The sequence below is a fragment of the Nycticebus coucang genome, chromosome 10 (genome assembly GCF_027406575.1).
Source record: "Nycticebus coucang isolate mNycCou1 chromosome 10, mNycCou1.pri, whole genome shotgun sequence".
Taxonomy (NCBI): Eukaryota; Metazoa; Chordata; class Mammalia; order Primates; family Lorisidae; genus Nycticebus; species Nycticebus coucang.
This window is the reverse complement of record NC_069789.1, coordinates 60,153,205-60,171,348: the sequence shown is the minus strand read 5'-3', so window position 1 is coordinate 60,171,348 and position 18,144 is coordinate 60,153,205. Positions and strand designations below refer to the sequence as shown.

The 18,144-nt window shown below is 47.1% G+C and overlaps 1 protein-coding gene across 4 annotated transcripts in view; it reads left to right on the top strand.

Moving 5' to 3' along the window:
* LGR6 (leucine rich repeat containing G protein-coupled receptor 6) overlaps positions 1-8,452 on the top strand; it is a 123,117-nt gene extending 114,665 nt beyond the window's left edge. For all 4 annotated transcript variants that reach the window (XM_053607629.1, XM_053607632.1, XM_053607630.1 and 1 more), the window contains 3 exons: positions 916-1,076; positions 4,684-4,755; positions 6,690-8,452. In XM_053607629.1, the coding sequence (XP_053463604.1) occupies positions 916-1,076; positions 4,684-4,755; positions 6,690-7,942 (1,486 nt within the window). In that variant the 3' untranslated portion in view covers positions 7,943-8,452. The remainder of the gene's footprint in view (positions 1-915; positions 1,077-4,683; positions 4,756-6,689) is intronic.
* Positions 8,453-18,144: the final 9,692 nt, after the last annotated feature.

The window sequence follows — 18,144 nt, the reverse complement described above, 5'->3', positions numbered from 1 at the left end:
GTGGCTTAGGGTTTGGCTCATTCAATCTCCTACCAGCCTACTTGGGGTCTGGACATGCCTCCCCTTCCTCCTCTTCTTTACAGCATTTCCCCTTGTCCAAAGTACCAACTCTAGGGCACACTGGGAAATAAGAGGATATGACAGCCCCCCCGGCCTTGCTGCTGCTCAGCGGGTTCTATACCCACATCCTCACTTGGGCAGCATCTGGGCCCCTGGGATCAGGGCAGAGCCCAGGGCACTGACGAGTGGAAAACAAGCTGCACAGCCAGTCCCTGGTGCTAATGACATCCAGGCCTCTTCCACACAGCAGCAGCAGCACAGCCTGTGTGGCCCAAGCTTTGTCTGCTGCAAACTAATGAGTTGCCCTGAGGCATTTGCCCTCACCCTCAGAGGGCACTGAACCAGCTCTGATATGCCCACAAATGTGGGGAGGGACAGCGTGTGGGTCTCACTGAGGGTCAGGATAAAGAACCAGTAAGAGAATTCCTATCTCCCTAAATATAAAAGAATTGCTGCCTGGGAGGGGCTGTCTATGTGACCTTGGGGAAGCTGTTCCTCTCTCTGTGCCCGCTAAGTGACTCCTTAAACAACAGGCAGAAAGTTTCTTTCCCCATCTCAGTTCTTGAGATGAAGGAGGAAAAAACTGGAATATGTCCAGTACTCTTCAGAGCCAGGAGTCAGGCTCCAAGACCCGTACAAAGTAAGCCCAGGAGGCTGCTGGCACAGTGATCAGGGCACGTGGGGGTCAGGAGTCAAGCTGCAAGACCCTTACAAAGTAAGCCCAGGAGGCTGCTGGCACAGGGATTGGGGCATTTGGAGGTTGAAGGGCAGGTGTTGAATGTCTGGCCCCCAGGCTGGGGATCTCTTATCTCAAACTGAAGTCTTAGGCCCCAAACATACTGTCCCCTTCCCCAGGATCCTAGAGGTGCCCTATGCCTACCAGTGCTGTGCCTACGGCATGTGTGCCAGCTTCTTCAAAGCCTCTGGGCAGTGGGAGGCCGAGGACTTTCACCTTGATAATGAGGAGACTCTGAAGAGGCCCCTGGGCCTCCTTGCTGGACAAGCAGAGAACCACGGTGAGTGACAGGGACTCTGGACTGGCCAGGGTGGGGGCTGTGGGGAGGAAGTTAGAGGCAAGGCTTGGGGGGCTGAGTGAGAGGACCTGATCGGACTGCGGAGGCAGGGGAGCTGCTTGTGACCTAGGAGCAAACTCGACCTGCTTGTACCTTGTCTCTCCAAGGCTACACTCAGAGGTGCCTGGGAAAATGTGACAATGGTAACAATGGCACAAGGGATGTCTCAGCACTGGCTGACCCCTTTGCCGTTCAGAACGCTCCTCCCATGCACCGTCTCACTTAGTATCTCTACCCTTGAGGTTCCCATGTTCTTCTCCTTCAACCTTAGGGCATTCTCAGAGGAGACAGACCCATTAGTCCATCAATCTGAGCCAACTAGGATTGAATTAAATTAACTGAATTAAACCTGCTTCCAGAAAAAAGAAAAAATCCTTTCAGCGTATGTCCTAGAACCAAAAGGAACAGTGTAGGGATTATTACTGCCCAGCTCCAGCCTGGGCCCCAGGTCTGCCCCATGAGTTCGATGGTGACACTCCAGTGGCCACTAGGTGCAAGAGCTCCTTGCTAAGGAGCTCCATGACAGTGCAGGCTGGTCTTGGGCCAAATCTATCTGTTTCTGGTAGAGGAGTAAAAGGCAGAGGGTGGAAGAAGGTGGCCAAAGGGATTCTGAGGAATCAGTTACTAAGGGGTATCTTAGATAAAGGGCAGGGAGAAGGGCTTCTGTCTCCCCTGTGCTATGTCATAGAACACAAGCAGGATTAAGAGGAAGCATAATTTGTCTAATCATGGGGGTTTCTTTTTCCATTTCAACTCCCTCTCTACAATATCTTAATGGGGAACTTAAACAACAAAAAAAATCAAATTGAAATATGTAAGAAAAATATCTCAAACAGTATACTGTAGATAGAACCAAAGTCCAAACCCAGTGCAATATTCACCATGTGGGTTGCCTTGGACAAGCCATTTAACCTTCCTGAGCCTCAGTTTCCTTACTTTTAAGTGAGAAAGAGCACATGTCTCATAGGCTGTTGGGGAAGAGTCAAAGATTACACAGACAGAATTTATGCCATGTACACTCCTGCTGCTCCTACTGGGACTGGTGCCTTCCTGTGTAAACGTGCAGGGAGAATGTGGTTGTACAGTCAGGACACAGACTATGGAGGCCAAATGTTGGGCAGGCAATCTGGGGTTCTCTGAAGGGTCTCTCTCCGTGTTCTAAAGCACCTCCCCAGGGAGGGTATGAGGACCCAATGAGGAGGAGCCCAGCAGCCTGGCTGGCTCTGGGCCGGCAGACGGCTGTCCCCGGGGGACATTCCCAGATGTCTGCTGTACACTCCCTCAGGGGGCTGGAAGGAGGCATGGAAACTTTCCTTCATCAAGGTGAAACTTTCCACCGGGCTTAGGTCTTAGAGAACCACAGGGTGTCAAGATTGTGGGCTGCCTGCCGCCTGTAACGGGAGCTAGGGCAGGGCCCCCACTTCCTGTGGGAGCTAATGAGCCTCTAGAAGGAAAGCCAGGAGCTGCTCCTCCAGCCAGATTTGATTTCCTCCTCGTTTGAAGAGTGGTTACTTAACACCTTGGCCGTGACTTTCCTGGCCTCAGACAGAGTCCACAGGTTTCAACCCTTGTATTCCATTCATGCATTTTGATTTCAAAGAATTGCTGAGCTCTATTCTGGAGAGCAGAGGCGGGTTGGAATGAAAGGTAGCGAGGGAAGGAAATGCCAGGGCTCTATGGACACACCTCAGCCTCCTACCCACCTTCACGGTGTCTGAGCCAGGGGCAGCCCCACATTCTTCCTGCCTCCTGGGAAAGCTCCCAACTGAAGGTGTTTACCCTTTAAAGCGGGAGGAAGGATCTATACAGGAAAGAGACCTGGTGAGCCAAAGTTGGAGACAAGTGCAACAGAGTCACCTATCCATTAACCAGTGTGATGGAAGAAGAGCCCATAAGGTGCTGTCTTTTAAACCTGAGTAACACACAATCACCTTTTAAAGACAAGCCACTCTTTCCTATCACTTAGGTTCTCAGACACATTTTCCGGTCTGACTTAAGAAACTTGAGTCTTAGTCTTTAAATAGTCTTCCAATGATGGATTATCGTTGCAAAAGAAAGTTCTGTCTTTATTGGTTATTAAATGTTTTGGATTATCATTTTGAAATGCTTATAGAATTTATGGACTCCCCAGATGTCCAAAACCCCTTAGTTTAAAAAGTACTGCAGGCTGAGCACGGTGGCTCACACCTATAATCCTAGCACTCTGGGAGGCCGAGGCGAGTGGATTGCTTGAGCTCATGAGTTCAAGACCAGTCTGAGCAAAAGCAAGACCTCCATCTCTACTAAAAATAGAAAAACTGAGGCCAGAAGACTGCTTCAGCCCAAGAGTTTGAGGTTGCTGTAAGCTATGATGCCACCTCCTGAGTAGCTGGGACTACAGACATCCGCCACATTGCCAGGCTGTTTTTAGAGATGGGGGTCTTGTTCTTGCTCAGGCTAGTCTCGAACTCCTGAGCTTAAGCAATCCACCTGCCTCAGCCTCCCAGCATGCTGGCATTACAGGCATGAGCCACCGCTCCCGGCTTATGTGTGAGAATATAATACATTCATATAATGTGTAAAGATCAAATCAGGGTAATTTGGATATCTATCACCTTAAATATTTACCTTTTCTTTATGCTAGAAACATTTGAATTATTCCCTCCTAGATAGTAAATTTATTACTTGATGCAGCGCATTGTGTCATGACTATTTGTTTCTGCATTGGTTTCCATAAACTTCTTGAGAGCAGACCCATCTCTCATTTGTCCCTGAATTCCTCTGCATTTGCCCCATACCTGTACCACATTCAGTACATGTGGACCTATTGCGCACCTGTTGAATTATGCTCTAATTGTGAGAATTTATTCTTGTTAGGAAGAACTAGAATTCCTCCATTTTAATCTACATTTCATCCATTGATCCTGGTCCTACCCTCTGGACAAAACAGCATGCAGGAGTCTAATTCCTTTATGCTTAACGGGCCTTCAGCCCTTTGAAGATGGCCATTATATTCCTGTTTACTCTGGCCTCCTCCAAGTTAAACACACACACCCCCTCCTTGCTATGACTGTTTATCATGCAAATGGTTTCTGTTTCTTCACCATCCATGGTTCACCTCTGAACACACCACAGCCCACCAATGTCCTTCTTAATGTGTAGTGTTCACAACTGGATACGGAATTACTGTGACAGTCTGGCCAGAGTGGAGAACCTGTGATCACTAGTACCCGTTATTAAGGCAGCCTCCACCCCAACTATCAGCAACACTTATAGACTAAGGCCAACAGGAGAGGGCATAGTGGTACTAAACTAATAGAAAGAACAAATCTAGATTAAACATTTCTTGTAAAGAACCAGCAATACACACAATCCACATGTGGATAATAAGGAACTGACCAAATATTTACCCCTCAGGGTAGAAATAGATGTGGGGCTGCAGGGCTGCTGGACCAGTGTTGAGCAGTTAGTCAGGGACAACTGCTTAACGGGGTGGGTGTTTGGAGAAAGGTGAGTCTTGGCTGACACCAAGACCCAGGGCCCAGGGCCACTTTCTTGTCTCTCTTCTCAGATGACCTGGACCTGGACGAGCTCCAGCTGGAGGATGGAGGACACCCCAGTGTCCAGTGTAGCCCTATTCCAGGTGAGATGGGTGCCTGGGGAACTGAGGAAGGGAGGCATAGAGAAGGGGCAGCCAGTCGTCAAGATGAGATGCCAGTTAGGCCTGGCATGCCTGTTGCCATGCTCTAGAATCAGGAGTCCTCAAAATACGACCCACGGGCCACATGCGGTGGTGTGATTGTGTTTGTTTCCGTTTTGTTTTTTTACTTCAAAATAAAATAGTGCAGTGTGCATAGGAATTTGTTCATAGTTGTTCTTTTTTTTAAACTATAGTCCGGCCCTCCAACGGTCTGAGGGACAGTGAACTGGCCCCCTGTTTAAAAAGTTTGAGGACCTCTGCTAGATGCTTCATTTACCTAACACCCAACCTGCTACAGGAGAGTCCTCTCTTTATAATTCCTGGGGAAAGAGCTGGAGTTCTTTCCCTTGGGTGGCTGCTTGGAGGGAGTAGCACAGTGTGGATGGGGACAAGTCCAGCAGCTTTACAAATTAGTCAATTAGCAGTTATGTATTTAGGAGGAGAGAAGCAGGAAAGAATGCTTTCACCCCACTGCTCAGGGTGGTATTTGGGACTACTTTTGAGTACTTCCTCATTCATACCACAGAATCCTTGTGCCAGGTGGGACTCTGAAAGATCATCTTCCCCATCCCAGGAAGATTACAGTCTGTCTTTCTTAAAACTCTCCAGGCTCAAAAAACTCCACCGTATCTCTGGGGAACGCTGTATAGTACTATCTACCCCATGCAGCTGAGGAAACCTCTTTTAGGGTCTAACCTAAATCCATCTTGATGGAGAAAAAGAAAGAAAAGAAAGAAAATTCTCCTTCTCCTTGGTGCAATTCAGCCAAAGATGTTTAGAGTGAAATCCCTTCCCTTGCGTATAAAATGCTAACAGGCCACCCAGAAGGCAGCAGTGTGCTACTTTCGCCCGGAGAGGAACTGTTCAGAAGAACAGAAAGGGATAAACGGTTTGCTTCTTCTATTGACTCTCACCTCCATTTTCCACTTCCCATCTTTCTTTGGCTTGGGCTCCTTGGCCCTCTCCCCATGCCCCCTCTAAAGCCTGCACAGTGTTTGCCCTATCTTGCCTGGCACCAGCTCTCGGCACTTAGCAGCAGCACTACGCCCCCTAGTGCCAGCCTGAGGTCAGAGCACTAGCCCAGCCTGGAGTAAACAGGTTTTGAATTGTTTTTTTTTTTGGAGTTGAAAACCCACATGTTTCATTCACACTGCCACAGAAACGTCACCTCCAAAAACCAGTAATCAACGGTGGTGAAGTAAAAGAGGAAGTTCCAACTGAGGTAAAACACAAGTCCAACTTGAGCTTGCTTCTAAAATAGCTCATACAAAATGGTCAAATAATTATGGTACATCCACGTGGTAGAGTATTCATTACACAGCCATTGAAAATATGTTTTTGAGGAATCTAAGGACATGGGAAAATCTGCATAATAAAAATTTAACTGAAAGAGAACGAAAAAGCCGAATGCATTTGTCAGTCTGTTTTGTGTTGCTGTAACAGAACACCTGAGACCTGGGTGATTTATAAAGAAAGGAGGTTTCTTTAGGAAGGAGATAATTTGTAAAGAAAAGAGATTTCTTTAGCTCACAATTCTATGGGCTGGAAGGCTAAAGATTGATCAGTTGCATCTGGTGAGGGCCTCAGGGGGTTCAAATCATGGCAGAAAGTAAAGGGAACAGGTGTATGCAAACAGGTTGCATGGTAAGAGAGGAAGCAAGAGAGAAACCCTCCATAACATATTCCATTGTTCTCCTCCACCCCACCTCCAACTGGGCATTCTCTGAGATGAGAGAACAAGTCAGCCTCCCTCAGGCCAAGAGTTCTCTGAGGGTAGACTATGTTCATCTTTTGATTGCAAGGTCTCTGAGTACAGAGGCTGGCCCAGTATCAGCAGCCTCTGGTCCAGGGATAATGTCTGATCCTTTCTCCTACAGGCCCCTTCAAGCCCTGTGAGCACCTCTTTGAAAGCTGGGGCATCCGCCTGGCAGTGTGGGCCATCGTGTTGCTGTCCGTGCTCTGTAATGGGCTGGTGCTGCTGACCGTGTTTGCCAGCGGGCCCGTCACCCTATCCCCAGTCAAGTTTGTGGTAGGTGCAATTGCAGGCGCCAACACTTTGACTGGAATTTCCTGCGGCCTTCTAGCCTCAGTCGATGCTTTGACCTTTGGCCAGTTTGCCGAGTATGGAGCCCGCTGGGAGATGGGGCTGGGCTGCCGGGCTACCGGCTTCCTGGCAGTACTGGGGTCCGAGGCCTCAGTGCTGCTACTTACCCTGGCTGCAGTGCAGTGCAGTGTCTCTGTCTCCTGCGTCCGGGCCTATGGGAAGGCCCCCTCCCTGGGCAGTGTTCGGGCAGGGGCCCTGGGCTGCCTGATGCTGGCAGGGCTGGCTGCAGCCCTGCCTCTTGCCTCAGTGGGAGAATATGGGGCCTCCCCACTCTGCCTGCCCTATGCCCCACCTGAGGGACAGCCAGCAGCCCTAGGCTTCGCCGTGGCCTTAGTGATGATGAACTCCTTCTGCTTCCTGGTAGTAGCCGGTGCCTACATCAAACTCTACTGTGACCTGCCAAGGGGCGACTTTGAGGTCGTGTGGGACTGCGCCATGGTGAGGCACGTGGCCTGGCTCATCTTCGCAGACGGGCTCCTCTACTGCCCTGTGGCCTTCCTCAGCTTTGCCTCCATGCTGGGCCTCTTTCCTGTCACGCCCGAGGCCGTCAAGTCTGTCCTGCTTGTGGTGCTGCCCCTGCCTGCCTGCCTCAACCCACTGCTCTACTTACTCTTCAACCCCCACTTCCGGGATGACCTTCGGCGGCTCTGGCCCCACACAGGGGTCCCAGGGCCCCTAGATTATGCTGCTGCCAGTGAGCTGGAGAAGAGTTCCTGCGATTCCACCCAGGCCCTGGTGGCATTCTCTGATGTGGATATCATTCTGGAAGCTTCTGAAGCTGGACAGCCCACCGGGCTGGAGACCTATGGCTTCCCCTCAGTGACCCTCATCTGTCAGCAGCCAGGGACCCCCAGGCCGGAGGACAGCCATTGTGTAGAGCCAGAGGGGACGCACTTTGGGAACCCACAACCCTCCATGGATGGAGAACTGTGGCTGAGGGCAGAGGGAGCTTCATCAGCAGGTGGAGCCTCATCAGTGGGTGGGAGCTTCTGGCCTTCTGGTTCAGCCTTTGCCTCACACTTATAAACGTCCCTCTCCATTCTTCTCTTTCCATCTCTTCCTTCCCCTCCCCCCATGAATGATGGCTGCTGATAAAATAAATACAACCAAAACTCAGTAGTGTGATCTGTAGTAAGGTGGTCCAATCCCTGGTTCCACGGGTCTTCTCTCTCCTGTGACCATGACCAGTGAGTGCTTCTTAGCCTCGTTTCCCTTTGGCCTTCCTCAGCTTCACCTTTGTGCTGGGCCTCTTCCCTGTTATGTCTGAAGCTGTGGACCAGAGACCTGGAAATTTGTCTGCTTAAGGGAAGTGAGGGAAGTACAAGACAGTGAAAGTTTGGGGGGCTGAGCAGGCCCAGGATCAGGGCCCAGTGGACAGGGAGACCTCACAGAGAAAGGCGTGGAAGGGGACCACCAAAGGCATTTAGGCATCTCTCCTTTGACTAATGGATAGGATATACAATGTGTTTTGTCCCATTAATCTTGATATACACCATGCAAAAAGACTTCTATTAAAATAAGTTTTAGAAGAGATTATACCTTGTGTCCCTTTCTTAGAGACAGTATTTTTTTTCTCTTGAGACAGAGTCTCACTATGTCGCCCTCCATAAAGTGCCGTAGCGTTCCCAGCTCACAGCAACCTCAAACTCTTGGAATTAAGCAATTCTCTCTTTTTTGGTAGAGACAGAGTCTCACTTTATCACCCTCGGTAGAGTGCCATGGCATCACACAGCTCACAGCAACCTCCAACTCCTGGGTTGAAGTGATTCTCTTGCCTCAGCCTCCCGAGTAGCTGGGACTACAGGCGCCTGCCACAACGCCCAGCTATTTTTTGGTTTGCAGTTCAGCCAGGGCCGGGTTTGAACCTGCCACCCTTGGTATGTGGGGCCAGCGCCTTACCGACTGAGCCACAGGCGCCGCCTAGGATTAAGCAATTCTCTTGCCTCAGCCTCAAGTAGCTGGGACTATAGCACCCACCACAATGGCTGGCTATTTTGTTGTTGTAGTTGTCATTGTTGTTTGGCAGGCCTGGGGTGGGGTTTGAACCCGCCACCTCCAGTGTATGTGGCTGGTGCCCTAGCCACTGAGCTACAGGCGCCAAGCCAAGACTCACAGTATGTTTTAGCATAGTAAAGATCTTGAGAATTCCTGCAATAATAAAATCTATTGAACCTCGGTTTACCTAGTTCCCCAAATTATTTGACTGCAGGTTTTTGTTTGCTTATGTGGTTTTCATGAATGACCTATTGACATCACAGCACTTAGCTCTGTTCTGTCCCAGAGAGCTCATCTCTGTGCCACCCAGTGACATCACAAAATGCCACCACTTCCTGAAAGCCTTGATTCTAGGAGTTCAAGCTCTGGCACTGGTGAAGTGCCAGAGGCAACTGATGATTCCGTCAATCAGGAAAGACTCTCAACACTCTAGCCGTCTTATCCTACGTGGAATGGATGAGGGTGTGGTTCCTGGACCCTGGAAGGATGTGTACAGGGAAGTCAGGGCCATCTGGGTTCCCTCTGCCTCTGAGTTGCCTCCCTATGGTTCTCTATCAGATGCCCCTTTCTACCTCTTGCCATAAGCTGGGTCTTGCCTTTCCACCTCAGGTCCTGCCTACTCTATGGGACGGACAGCCCTTAGCCAGAAAGAGGAGGGATATTTTTAATTGTAGGTGTTGCATTAAGGAAACATTGGAGGTATCTGGGACCCCTGAGTACCGCCATAGGACTCTGCCCAGGGCGATAAACTGACCCTTTTGCTTCTCTGCTCATGATCTTTCTACCTATGGTTTACCAAATGCCCCTGGGTATTTCCGGAGCACCCTGCCCCTTGCCCCAAATATACACATGCATACACATTCAATCTCTGGGTAAGGAGAGATTGAATTCTCCTCTCAGATATGCAGAGATATAACACGACTCTTTCAGATGTAAAAAGAGAATCCAAGATGCAGGAAAAGGCAAGACTTGTTCCAGGGCACCCTGAAATCAGCCACATCAGGAGGACAGGATCCTAGACTCCTGAACGCAAGTGGAACACAGTCCTCCTTCTGAATCCTGGCATGGTCTTTAGCCAGCCCTACCCCAAGGGGCTTCACCATTAAAACTTCCTCAAGAAAGTCCTTCTAGTTTCCTAGTTCCAGTTTCTGCAGCTTAGCTTCTCCACTATCTTCCCCCTGCCCCAGTGCCTAGTGGACATTCAGACACAGGTCAACATGTCTTGAGTAAAGGGATGAGGCAGAGACCATGGATGGAACTTGACACATTTCTAAATCTTTTCTGACTAGTTGAGGTGGAGTCTAACAGGCTCTGAAGCTGAATATGCTAGTTTATAATCCCTGAAATTTAGGGTTCTAGCATGGGGTCAATTTCAGAGTAGTCATTCCCTAAATGATGGTGGATTTATTTATTGATTTTTTCTGTGAAAGCTCCCCATCTCCCAATTTCTCTGGGGCTAATCAAGAGCCCCTGATGGAAAGGGTTTGCTCTACTTTGGGTACTGAGACTTGGTGACTCTTATCATGGAAAGAAGTTTTCAAAGATGCCCCAGGGATGACAAAATAGTTATGATTTGGGAAAGCCCTGACTTCTAAAAAGTCATCCCAGATCCTTCCTCACTCCCCCACCTGCCATATAATCATTGTTGTCCTGGGAGTTAGGGGAGCCAGCATTGACGTGGAACACCTGGGCCATGTATTGTAGATTGCAGGTAGCCTCTTCAATAAAAAGGGGTCAGTGCTTCTGGGATGCAAGCTGTAGTGTGGCACTTATTATCTGCTTCTAAAAGTCTGAGGATCTGCTGATCTGAGTAGCATCTGCTGGCTTTCTGGTCAAAGAAGAGTAGGCGAAGGCAGCGGAGGTATTTGTCATGAATAATTTTCATTATTCAAAAAAATCCAGTAGATCTTACACATTTACCTAAAATAAGGCTGCCCAGTAAAGTTTCTTTGTTTTTGACTGAAATTCTAGCAAATCAGTATGTTACTTCTTTGGTTATCTCGATTATGATTAGTAGATTATGAAGATTGTGTATGTCTTTGATATCAAAACCAAACACCAAATATTCAGTGCATGTAAATGCATTTTATTTGATTGGCAAAATCTTCCAACATGGCGTCCCTGGGGAAAATTTTATCCAAGGGGACTGTGGAGGTAGAACTATTGAGAACGGCTAGTATGTATTGCCTTGGGTTCTGGGTGCTATGCCTTGGCAACTGGTGCCAACCACATTCTCCTCTCAGATTTGTGAAGAACTTTTAAGGGTGGACCATGGTTTTTATATGCACCTCTGAACACCCTAAGAGGAGAGTCCAAAAATATCAGAGCTGAGGGCTGGGCACGGTAGCTCATGCCTGTAATCCTAGCACTCTGGGAGGCCAAGGAGGGTGGATTGCCTGAGCTCAGGAGTTCAAGACCAGTCTAAGCAAGAACGAGATCCCCATCTCTGAAAACAGCCAGGAGCTGTGCCAGGCACCTATAGTCCCAGCTACTTGGGAGGCTGCAGGCAAGAAAATTGCTTAAGCCCAAAAGTTTGAGGTTGCTGTGAGCTATGACATCATTGCACTCTACAGAGGGCAACAAAGTGAGGCTCAGTCTCCAAAAAAAAGAATGAAAAATGTCACAGTTGAGATTTGAAGACTATGTATTAACAGAACCTCCAGCTGGGCCTTCTCCTTGCTTTCCTCTCCCCTCGTCTAGCTCCCAACCTCCTTCTAGTTTCCCTTTCCAGGAATAAAACATTTAAAGAGTAAGGGAGAGGAAGAAGGAAGATCTGCCAACAGTTAGTAGGTCTGAGTAAGTGAGGATCACGGGAGAACTAGAACCCTGATCCTATCTGGCACCACCTCTTCTAACTACCTCTGCTCTGTTTTAATGAGTTCTCCCACCTGTCACTCACCACCCCTACATCACTTCTAGATTTCGATCCCATGCCCTCTCTAGGTGTATGAAATGTAAGAATTGTTAAGATGTAAATATTTGGATTCTTCTGTATAATAAAGCACCAGTGAAGTACCACACATGGCCCTCAGCTCCTTTTTGCTGTTCTGGGAGTGATATGGGTGGAGACTGCTTTGAGAGAGGAGTGGTCAGAGCATCAAGACTCTTCCTTAACCTGTTTTCTGAGTTCTGGGACATCTGAGGTAAAGTTTGGAGGCATCACAGTCAATTCCATTCACCCATAATGATGTGCATTTTGTGTGCTTCGCCCTGGGTTAGACATGGAATAGTCTAAAGAAAGCAGTGAGCAGGTTAGGCTTTCCAATACTCAGACCCCGGAGACCTTCTCAGACCAAAGCCTATTACTGGGGTTTCCTGATATTGTGAATCCCAAAGAATCAGCTTGCTTTCTTCTCCTTGAGTGAACTTCCTACCCACTCTCTGCCTAGGGAATCTTCTCCCTCAAGCCTTGCTTCAGAATAGATGATGCCCCCGAGAGAACCAGCCAGCCCCTTCTCAAGATAAGGGAAAGAAATTGAGTTCAACAAAAACCTGCAGTCATGGGAACAAGATGCTAACCCCAAACTGGTATCAAGTCCTTACTGGCCTAGTGCCTGACTCCCTTTCAAGAGGATAAATGGTGCCCTCATGAACACCTGTCCTCCACTCTTCTTGAAGAAAATTTTTTCCCCTCTATCCTTCCCTGGAGTTGGGCCATTTCCTCAGTTATTCTGTTAGACTGGATTAAGAGGAAGAAACCCAGGAGCTAACTTAGGTAAGTGTAAGTGCCTGTTTCTTGAGAGGATACGTGTGGAGCAATAAGGGAGACACAATCTCAGCAAATCCAGCAGTGAGGAGCAGTGAGGTTGGATCTGTGTCTGTGGTATCTGAAGCCAGAGGGTCATTTTGGATCTGAGGCAGCTTTCAGAGTTCTGGCCAGTGGGGATCTATGATTGATCTCTCTGGTGCCCACATTAGCAGGTTCAGCCGCTCTCTGAAGGCTTGTTGGATCTTCTCAACCACAATCAACTGCTCCCAACCCACCCCCCTTTTGTTTAAAAAGCTGTTTATAGGCCAGGCACCGTGGCTCACACCTATAATCCTAGCACTCTAGGAGGCAGAGGTGGATGGATTGCTTGAGGTCATGAGTTGAGAGCAGCCTGAGCAAGAGCAAGACACCTGTGTCTAATAATAGCCAGGTGCTGTGGTAGGTGCCTGTGGTCCCAGCTATGAAGAAGGCTGAGGCAAGAGGATTGCTTGAGCCCAAGAGTTTGAGGTTGCCGTGAGCTACAACGCCAAGGAACTCTACCCAGGTGACAAAGTCAGTCTCTGTCTCCATAAAGGAAAAAAAAAAAAAACTAAAGAAAAAGAAATCTTCTTATAAATTTAATTTTTGATTAAGTAATACATTTACATGGTTCAAATAACATGTTTTCTCCCTCCTATTCCTTCCCCTATTTGCTCACTCCCTAAACCCTCATGGGTTACCACTGTTAGAACAGAATCTTTACAATTGATTCTGCAGTCAAGCCTGGGTTTGAGTCCCAGATTTACCATTAACAGCCAGTTGTTCTTAGGTTTGACTCAAACTGTCTGGGGATGAGTATAATAATAGTACCTAAACTCTGTAGGTTATTTAAAAGATTTTTTTTTTTTTTTTTTGAGACAGTCTCACTATGTCGCCCTTGGTAGAGTGCCATGGCGTCACAGCTCTCAGCAACCTCTAACTCTTGGGCTTAAGTGATTCTCTTGCCTCAGCCTCCCAAGTAGCTGGGACTACAGGCGCCTGCCACAACACCTGGCTATATTTAAAAGATTTTAAAAGGCTTTTCATGTAAAGACTTTAGCTTAGTGCCTGAAAATAACTTCCAGGTCCAGAGAGAACCTAGACCTAGAGCAGTGTTTTTCAAACTTTTGTTATCTCATGGCACACTTGAACCTATAGTTAAACTTCCGTGGCACACTTAAGTTATGTTACTAAAAATATATATATATTTTTATGTATAAATTTATAAAAGTGTATATATATATACACACACACACTTACTGTGCTTTGACCTTCTTTCACAATTAATGATCTTTAAATATTTTTGCAGCACACCTAAGGTCCTCTCACAGTACACCAGTGTGCTGCGGCACAACAGTTGGAAATCACTGGCCTAGAGACCAAGAACTCACCCCCTAGAGAAAGTTGCTTCTGATGGGAGTTTGAGGGAAGGAACCTCCCAGACAAGTCATTTTTTTGAATTGCAGTTTCAGGTTCCTGATAAGGAAGGCAATAGAAGGAAAGGAACACAGTTCAGTGGGATGTGGGTCCAGGGAAAAGGTGACTAAAGAAAAAAAGCACACAAAGAGGAAAAATCCTGTAGTAGGGGTGGAAGGGAGACACTTTGGATAACTTGTCATCTCTGATATAAACTGAGAGTTGAAGAGAGGGATGGATGCTCTCTGGGGGCCATAGCAGAACGCAGGGGTGACTTGCCAAGTGGAATGTGTTGTTTCTGTGCATAGAACGTCAATGTCCATCACCCCAGCCTCTCCCAGGCTTCACTGGCAGCCTGGTGTAGTCCAGAATTGCAAGATGCCTTGCAGCCAGTCATCCTGGGGAGCAGGTTCTGAAACCACAGCCCCACACCCCCTCCTGTCCTTCCCTCCCTCAGGCTGTCCCAACCTAAACAAGACAACCTGGGCAGGGGGGCCACACACTGATGGAAAAATACACACTTGGCTGGAAAAGAAGCTTTATTTGTATGTGTTGAATTCCCGCAGCAGCCAAAGGATAAATAGATCGTTCCAGCCTCAGCTCAGAGTCTGCCCACAAGGTGGGTGGTAAAATCTGTTCTTATTTAAATTGCTTTTTGGGAGAGGTGGAGAGGGAAATTGGGGGCAGCAGAAGAGGGGAACTTGGAATCTGCAATGTTTACATGATCAGTCATGGATGTCATCTCTCTTTAATTAGAGGTTTGGAGTTGAGAAACTTTGCTCAGCTTGCTTATCCCAGGAATATAGCAGATTGGCAAGTAGGCAGTGGGCAGAGCAGCGCCTTAAGGCCCACCTATGGGTAGATTGCTGTCAGTCAGCACCCTGCCAGGCCCTGTACTGGGTGCTTTACACGCATCATTGCATTCAAATTTTCTAAGTACCATCATTATTCTCATTTTACAGAGGCAACCCTCTCTGGCCCCCTCCCCCATATAAAGATTGCATACAGCACTAAGGTCACACAATTGGTAAACAGTACTGCCAGGGCTGGAACCAGGTCTTCTTGACCAAAGACCATGTTTTAGTCCTTCTATCCTTCCCTGGGAGGAAATGGGAACGTGGGCTTTTCTAATCTGCAAGCATGTTACTTCTGTTCTCTAGTCCAAGTCCTCTGTACTTGTTAAGCCAGAGATGGATGGATGACTTCTGGCTGTGATATTTCTTGTGATTAGAGCAGTGGTTCTCAACCTGTGGATCACGACCCACAGGAACTGTATTAAAGGTCTGCAGCATTAGGAAGTTTGAGAACCACTGGATTAGAGGGAAGAGTCCCTGTAGCCACGATATCCCCAGGACTTTGAGTCAGATAACATACACATAAACAAATAAATACATTTTCAGATAGGTACAAGTGCTACAAAGAAAATTAATTAGGGGCTCCAGGGCTTCCTTAGATGGGATTCTGAAACAGCTACATTTGAGCTGAGACCATCATGGGGAAATGTAGGGGCAGAGGAACTAGCAACTGTAAAAGCCCTGAAGTAGGAATGAGATGGGTGTCCAAGGGATTGAACGTAAGCCAGGGTGGCTGGAGTGTGGTGTAAAGGGGTAGAGGGTATACAATGAGGATGGATAGATACAGCAAGCAGGAGCCAGATGATGCAGGGTCTTACAGGCCAGGGGAGGAGACTGGATTTTCGTTCTAACTGCAAAAGGAAGCCACCTGGAGGGTTTTAAAGAGTAAAGCCAAATCTGAGTTACCTTGTCTAAAGCAGTGGTTCTCAACCTGTGGGTCGCGACCCACAGGAACTGTATTAAAGGGTCGCAGCATTAGGAAGGTTGAGAACCACTGGTCTACAGGTTATTTCTTGCTGCTGCGAGGACCATGGACCATTGCTGGTCAAGGTCTGAAACAAGATAGAAGGCTGTGGCTGTAGTGCTGAGATGATGGCAGATTGATCTAGAGCAGTGTTTTTCAACCTTTTTTGATCTCATGGCACACTTGAACCTATAGTTAAACTTCTGTTGGACACTTAATATGATCCAAAAAAAAGAATTAAAAAAGGAATATACTTACTGTGCTTAGAACTTCTTTCAAAAATAATTAATGACTTAAAAATTTTTTTTTTTTTTTTTTGGCTGGGGCTGGGTTTGAACCCGCCACCTCCGGCATATGGGACCGGCGCCCTACTCCTTGAGCCACAGGCGCCGCCCAAGGACTTAAAAAATTTTCACAGTACACAAGTTTGCAGAAGTACACTGGTTGAAAATCACTGAACCAGTGTTAGAGGTGGAGGCACGGAGTAGTTCATAGAGCTGACCACACTTGGTAAGAGGTTAGATGTGGAGATTTTTGTCCTGTAGGAGGTGCTCTTTCTCTACAACTATCCCCCCCTAAGTCCATCTTTCCTTTCATAACCATTAACCCAGACTAATCAGCATATGGCATTTCCCTGGACATAGTGATTGTTTACAGGGTGGTCTAATCACAGAAACTTTTGTTCCATGGGAAGTAGAGCCCTCTGTCCTGCTAGATGTGAATAAGAAAGTATGAAGCCATGCCTGCTGCTGGTAGTCACCCTAGGAGAAAAGAAACTTAGGAATAGCCTAAGAGAGCTGTGGCATCACAGCTCACAGCAACCTCCAACTCCTTGGATTCAAGTGATTCTCCTGCCTCTGCCTCCCAAGTAGCTGGGACTACAGGCGCCCGCCACAACGCCCGGCTATTTTTTTTTTTTGTTGCAGTTTGGCCGGGGCTGGGTTTGAACCCGCCACCCTCGGCATATGGGGCCTGCGCCCTACTCACTGAGCCACAGGTGCCGCCCCGCCCGGCTATTATTTTGGTTGCAGCCATCATTGTTGTTTGGTGGGCCAGGGCCGGATTTGAACCGCCAGCTCAGGTGTATGTGGCTGACGCCTTAGCCGCTTGAGCCACAGGTACTGAGCCAGCACTTCCTTTATTATTGTCAATCTGAGCTGGATTTCACTCACAACTAAAAAGCAACCTAATTGATATACTAAATCAGTGGTTCTCAACCTTCTAAAAAGGGTTGTGACCCACAGGTTGAGAATCACTATATTAAATGGTATTCAGAAACCCCAAACCTGACTTAAGTATGCTTGACTATAAACAATTAAGTCTGGAATAAAAATTAATTCCTGGAATTTAAAAAGAGAACAGTAACTGATTTTGAGAAGTAGATTCAAGAATTTTGTAGAATTTAGAAATTTGTATTTTCAGCTTATGCCTTCGTCTGTCATTAATGGATTATATATATCCATACTCCTTGTCTTCTTTGCCTAAGTCCAGATACTAGATTTGCTATATGGCAGGCTGCTGCTGCATAAAAGGTACAAGGTAATTCATAGGTGGGTAAATGGGAATTGCCTACTCAAATGCATTTTATGGTCATGTGCCTGGCCTATAAAATCATCATTGCTATGCTGGGATATGAACAGTGATACTACACTCAGATTTCTCTGCCAGAGCAAGTATAATACCTACATTCCTCAAAGTCTTTCACATGGCCCAGGTAACCTCCTCCAGTATCAATCAGTTTTTGCTCAAATCTATTATGACTGTCACTTAAACAGAATTATAAGGACTAATCAAGTATATTATAAAATCATGAGTAGTTATTCAAGTTTGGCTCTAATTGTTCAGAGTAGTACCTGCCATAAAATGAAGTGAGCGGGAGGAAGGGATTATAACTATCCCTACTTAAATTTGTTTGCTGATTTGGTTAATCCCATGTCTGACTTCTCACCATTACATTCTCAAACACTAGTACAAACTTGGCACACAGCAGGTGTTCAATAAATATTTGAACACATCAAAGTTATACCACAGTAATTCTGACCAGCTATGTAAACCACAAAAAAGTACAAGCTGCAAAACAAAAAAAAAAAACAAAAAATTAACAAAAGGGCGTATTACCTTCTTCCCACATTATTTTAAGACCTTTACAAAGCTAGAGTCCTGGAAAGCCTGGGGGTAACTGAATTGTTCCTAATTGCTATTTTACATCTATGTCAAACATTCAGTGTCACTAGTGATGGTGGTAAGTTAAAAAACAAAGGACAATTTCAAA